Below are 6,000 nucleotides of genomic sequence, written 5' to 3'. Positions count from 1 at the left end.
TTCATAACAGCATCTTCCCCCACCCCCCACCCCCACCCCGAGTGTCCGGCTAGGACTAGAACAGGCTTTGTGTTCAGACAGAAAAGAATTCCAGATCCCAGTGAAGTTATGCCAAAAACCCGCAGGCATCTTCCCTGCCCTCCCCCTATGTCTTCTGAGATCCCCTAGCCTGGGTTCTGATCAGTGAAAAAGGGCCAAGGTTGTGAGGGGGAGGGGCCCACACCAGTGTGGTCTCCTTATATATATTCACTAGAAATGCTGACCTGCAAAGTATGACTTTGGAAAATGCAACCCACACAGAAGGAGAGAACGCTGACATCCTTTAGGTGACTTCTCCTTGTTTTTATGCCACATTGCAAGTCCCTCTGGTCCCCGATCCAAGGAGAAATGTTAGGGTCTCAAGGATGTCTTAGCTCTACCTCTTTGGGTCAGTTAGTTCAGGTTGGGTCAGGCCCAGTTCTCTTCCCTCCCAAAAGACCCTGGGGCCCTGGAAGCATTGAAGGCCATGCTTCTGGCTGAAGTGAAGACACTCGATCCTGTTTCAAGAGCTGAGCCTAAGAAATGGCCATCGTTGGTCAGGCTGGGTCTGGGCCAAAGAAGGGACAGAAACACCATCTCCAGGGGAAGAAAAGGAGGGAGAATGAAGGGGTGGGCAGGTGGGGAACATGTGCGGGCGCAGGCTGGAGGGGGTGGGACTGCTGTGAGGGGACCCAGTCAGAGTGGCTCCAGGTGGAGTCTGCAGCATAACGGAAACAGGAAGGAACCCCACTCTCCTCCCTCTCTGCTCCTCCCGGATGGCCCTCAGGATCCCCTTCCCAAGGACTGGAATGCAAATCCAAATACTAGAAGAGCCTGGTGAGGAGTGAGCTCCCCCTACACCAAAGCAAGGAACTCTGATCCCAGCCTAGGGCTCTGCGGTGACGGTGACTTCTGGGACAGGTGCTCAAGAGCGGCGAGGAGAGCTGGCTTCTGTGAGGCTCACCTGATGTGCTGGCGGTTTGCTGCTCTCCCTGGAGAGCCAGAGCCCCATGTTCGCTCAACTTTGCCAATCTCTTTTCAGTTCACAAAGGCATTTATGGAGAGTTGGTTGCACATTGGTAGCTTAAACATGACAATCCTCATCGCTGGTCACCTGAGGTTGGAGGGCCCATGAGGACCCTCTGTTTGGAGTCGGTGCTGGCTCATCCTGGCCCAGAGCCTCTCTCTCACGTGGGGGATCCAGTGGGGGGACGTGGATGTAACCACAGCCTCTTTGTTCTGAAGGAAGGAAGCAGTGGGAAGGCTTCCAGTTCTCACTGCTGATTCTAGTTCCTCTACTGGAAAGGGTCTGAGATAAGATAAGCTCAGGAGAAAAAAAAAGCCAGGCAGCAGTTTCTGGGCAGCTTCTATCCTGGGGCAAGAGCCAGTGTGTGGTGTGTAGGGTGTGTGTGGGTGTGTGTGTGAACACAGCCACCTAGTCCAGGGCCAGTGCCCAGCTCAAGAGCTTTCCCAAAGGCCAATCCTGCTGACACCCCTCCCCTCCCCAGGACCTCCAGGGGAGGGGTGACGCTGTGTGCTGTGCTGATGGCAAGTCTCAAAGTCTGTAGAAAAGGAGATGGAGACAGGTGGACTGGTCCAGAACTAAGTCCCAGGACCCCAACCCCATGTGAGGAGGAGGGGCCAGAGGGAAGACTGGGGGGCAGGGGTATTGAGGGCTTAGTGTATATAGGCTCGGTATACGGCAGACATGTCGTTGTCAGACTGGTCCAGTGCCTTGGCTCTTTTGTACACCTGGAAAAAAAGGAGATACACTTAGTCTCTGGCCACAGAGCTGAGTTAAAAGACACAATCCGCTTCCTGGAGGTGGTTCTAAATGTGGTCAGGCAGGCAGGCTGTCTAGGTACAACTCCTGGCCATGCCCTCACACTGATTTTTTTTTTTTTTTTTTTTTTACTAAATTGAAAAAAAAAGTTTATTTTGGAGAGAAAGAACAAGCAGGGGAGGGGCACAGAGGATCTGAAGAGGGCTCTGTGCGGAAAGCAGAGAGCCCGAGGAGGGGCTGGAGCTCAAGAGCCATGAGATCATGACCTGAGCTAAAGACGGACGTTTGATGCTTAACCGAATGAGCCACCCAGTCCCTCCTTACTAATCTTGACCCAAGTGCCTCAGTGTTTTTTTGCCATCACCACTAATACTTGATGTCGTGGAGAAGGTAACAAGGTTATCGTGAGGATTAAATAGACTGAGGGAGGTAAAGGGCTCAGAGCACTGTTAGTAACTATAATCATGTCCCTTCCTACCTGCAGGGTCTTCCTGTGTTATTCTCTGGGCTGCTATCCTTGCCTTCCCTCTGCATAGGATGCTTTTCCCTCAGCACAGCTGGCTCCTTCCCAGTCAGCACCAAGGCTTTTCCTGAGCAGCCTAATCTAAAATAGTGGCTGTACCACTTCACTCTGGTCACCTTTACTTACTCTGCTCTATTTTACTCATACGTCTGACCTTCACAGATTCTTGTTTAAATACTTATCTGTTATCTTGTGCTTCCTTCCATTAAAATGTAAGCACCATAAGGAAGGGAACAGGCTGCCCCTGAACTTGTCCCAAGAGCCTAGAATAGTGCTTGGCAATCAACAGCCACCCCAGAGACATTAGGTGAATAGTGTGTGAAGAGAATTAAAAAGCCATTTGACAGGGGCGCCTGGGTGGCTTAGTCGGTTAAGCGTCCGACTTTCGCTTAGGTCATGATCTCGCGGTTTGTGGGTTCGGGCCCCGCGTCGGGCTCTGTGCTGACTGCCAGCTCAGAGCCTGGAGCCTGTTTCAGTCTGTGACTCCCTCTCTCTCTGACCCTCCCCTGCTCACGCTGTCTCTCTCCTAGAAATAAATAAAACATTAAAAAAAAATTAAAAAAAAAAAAAGCCATTTGACAAAGGCAGTATGGCATCCAGGCACACTGAGGAAATGCAGGTGGACACGAGGTTTCCCCCATGCAGCCAGCTGAGTTTTTGCCTTTTTTCAAACATAGTCTAGCTGAAGCCACCACAGCTGAGTGTCCGTTACAGCTCAGGTGTAGCTGTCAGCTCAACATGAAGGCTCCATCAAAACCTTTTCAGAGAAAAGAAAACTGATCATTGCCAGGAGACCCGCATTACAGGGAATGCTAAACCAAGTTCTTCCAGCTGAAAGGAAACAATACCAGAGAGAAATTCAATTCCTCAGAAAAGAATGGAGAGCACTGGAAATGGTAAATAAGAAATACACAATATTTTTCTCTTAATTAAAAAAAAATACAGAGGACTATTAAAACATTCCAACATTGACTATATATTTAAAACAAAGGCAGACGTAACCCACAGGACATCTGCACCTTAAAGCAGGGGTTCTCAACCAGGGATTATTTTGCTCCCACGGGACATCTGGTAATGTCTGCAGACACAGTCTCAACTGAGGGGGTGTTGCTGGCCTCCAGTGGGTATAGGACAGGGATGCTGCGAAACATCCTGTAAGCACAGGACGGCTCCCACAACACAATGCCTATCGTGCCCAGGTGGAGAAACCCAGCCTTAAAGGAGAGGCAGAGGGGAGGAAACTGTATCTATGTTTTACGCGAAGAGGTGCAATGTTAACTCTAAGCAAACCATGAAGTTTAAGGATATTGTATATCCTTGCATACTGAAATCCCTAGAGCAAAGACAGAAGAGAAACAATGCATCATTAAGAAGCCAGGAGATAAAAAAGAATTCTAAAAAATATTCAAATAATCCAGAAGGCAGTAGAATAGGAAGGACAGTCAAAAGCCAGAAGAGACAAACAGCAATCAAATGATAAAACGGTAGCTCCAAATCTGACCACAGAGTAACAGATTTTAAGACAAAGACTAAATGTTACTGGACTAGTTAACCTTAAGATACTGAACAGTAGCTCCAGTGAGGAGCCTAAATTCACACCATCCAAATGGCCAAAAAGCACCACGTTCCACCGAAAAATTAACTAAATGTCTGTTTTCAAGCCAATGAATCCTGTAGAGTCAGGGCATCGGCAAGTCAGAAATCATCTCACAGAGAAATGTGCAAACACAAGCCACACACATAACCCTTCAGAATTAACTTCAATTAAAGACAAGCTCATTGAAAAAAAAAAAAAAAGACAAGCTCAATGACAAAAAAATTATATAAAATACACAAATAAGCCTGCTGCTAAAGAGAGAATCCAAGGTAAAACAAACAGGAGTAACCTGAAATGGTACTGAACCTGAAAACAAGTACGTACTCTGGAATGTTCAGGCAGACAAGGAAGGGACAAAAAACACAAAATTCAGGGACAGATTATAGGTTACGAAAAGGCAGATCTGAAAAGAGCAGAACTGTGTTTATTTCGTCGCTGGAACAAGCCACTTGAGACTTCTATTTAACTTGAATGATGTGTATCTTCTAGCACTTGGAAGATACAGCTTCTAAAAGAAATGAACTTACTTGTTTCATATATGTGTTTTACACAAAATGTAGTGTTTTAAAAATGTTTATTTTTGAGAGAGAGCACATGTGCGTGGGGAAGGTGCAGAGAGAGAGGGAGACAGAGGATCTGGAGCAGGAGCTGAGCTGTCAGCAGAGAGAGCAATGTGGGGCTAGAACTCAGGAAGTGGGAGATCATCAGATGCCTAACTGACAGTCACCCAGGCACCCTACCAAACATACTTTTTATTATAATGCTACAGTAAAAAAATAGTGCTCAGCTTTTTTAAGGCTACGCTTCTAAACAACTGTTTTCAAAAAGTGCATGTGTAGGTGCTTAATAACGTTGTCATTCAAAAAAATGTAAGTGATGAAATACCCCAATTATTAGGCAGAATCTTTCAGAATGGGTAAAAATGCAAGTGCTAATGACAGACTGTATACAGAAGATGCAGTATAAAGACATCAGCTGAAAGTAAATGAATGAAAAAAAATATACATTGGGGGCACCAGGGTTTGACTCTTGATTTCAGCTCAGGTGTCATGATCTCACAGTTCATGAGTTTAAGGCTCAAATAGGGATTCTCTGTCTCCCCCTCTCTCTCTGCCTTTCCCCCGTTCATTCTCTCTCTCAATAAATAAATAAACATAAAACGAAGATATAGGAAAACAGTAGCAGCTATAGTAAAACAGGGCAAGAGGCTTCAAAACACAGATAAGATGCGACATTTAATAATAATAGAAGGGCAAAAGCATCAGGAAGACGTGGCCATCACAAATGGCTGAGAGTTTCAAAATCACAAGTTTCAAAGGTAACAGACAAAATCAAAGGGAAAAACAGACAATCCCTCCTCATTCACAGTTGGAGATTTTAAGATCTTTCAGCAGTTGAAAGGATCTGAGAAAAAGACCAGTAAAGACGATCTGCAAAAACACTACCGACCTCGACCTAACTGATACCTGTAGAACATAGTCCTCGTAAGTGCACATGGCACACCCACCAAGACAGACCATCTGCTGGGACACAAAACAAGTTTGAATAAATTGAAAGAATAAAAAATCACACAAGATGTGTTTTTTAACCACAACAGAGACATATTAGTAATCAATAACCATTACATTTGCAGGACAACTTCAAGTATCTGACACGCTTTTGAATAATCCACAGGTCAAAGAAATCACAAGGGAGGTAAGCATGGCTCGGAAGGAAGTGTACAGTTTCACACGCTCCTGTCTAAAACCAATAGCCTGACGTTCCACCTCAAGAGGTGAGACAGGAAGCAAAGCCAAAGTAAAGACAGGGTGGGGAGGAGAGAGTAAAAACACAAGGAAGATGGCCAGGGTTGCCCTCGCCTCTGGTAGGTACCTCATTGGCTGCAGCTGCCATAGGAGTGGGATGGTTGACGGCATCACCCAGAGCAATGGCTAAGCGGAGATCCTTCTGGATGTACTTCAGGTAGAAATCAGGCTTAAAGTTTCCTTGCAGGATATCTGAGGAGGGAAAGCCACTTATCAGAATTAAACGGACTCTAACTAAGAAACTAGCTGTAGTATTGTCAGGGCTCAACATCTA

The 6,000-nt window shown here is 46.1% G+C and overlaps 1 protein-coding gene across 2 annotated transcripts in view; it reads right to left on the bottom strand.

The window, feature by feature from the left end:
- Positions 1–36: 36 nt before the first annotated feature.
- The window catches only part of GLYR1 (glyoxylate reductase 1 homolog), a 33,599-nt gene continuing 27,635 nt past the window's right edge, over positions 37–6,000 (bottom strand). For both annotated transcript variants that reach the window (XM_077762486.1, XM_077762487.1), the window contains exons 15-16: positions 5,794–5,918; positions 37–1,770 (exon numbers count right to left, since the gene is read on the bottom strand). In XM_077762486.1, coding sequence (XP_077618612.1) covers positions 1,696–1,770; positions 5,794–5,918 — 200 coding nt within the window. In that variant the 3' untranslated portion in view covers positions 37–1,695. The remainder of the gene's footprint in view (positions 1,771–5,793; positions 5,919–6,000) is intronic.

Source organism: Crocuta crocuta, unplaced genomic scaffold, assembly GCF_008692635.1.
Source record: "Crocuta crocuta isolate KB4526 unplaced genomic scaffold, BGI_CrCroc_1.0 scaffold234, whole genome shotgun sequence".
Taxonomy (NCBI): Eukaryota; Metazoa; Chordata; class Mammalia; order Carnivora; family Hyaenidae; genus Crocuta; species Crocuta crocuta.
The sequence above is the reverse complement of the archived record's forward strand: the minus strand, read 5'-3'. Positions and strand labels throughout refer to the sequence as shown.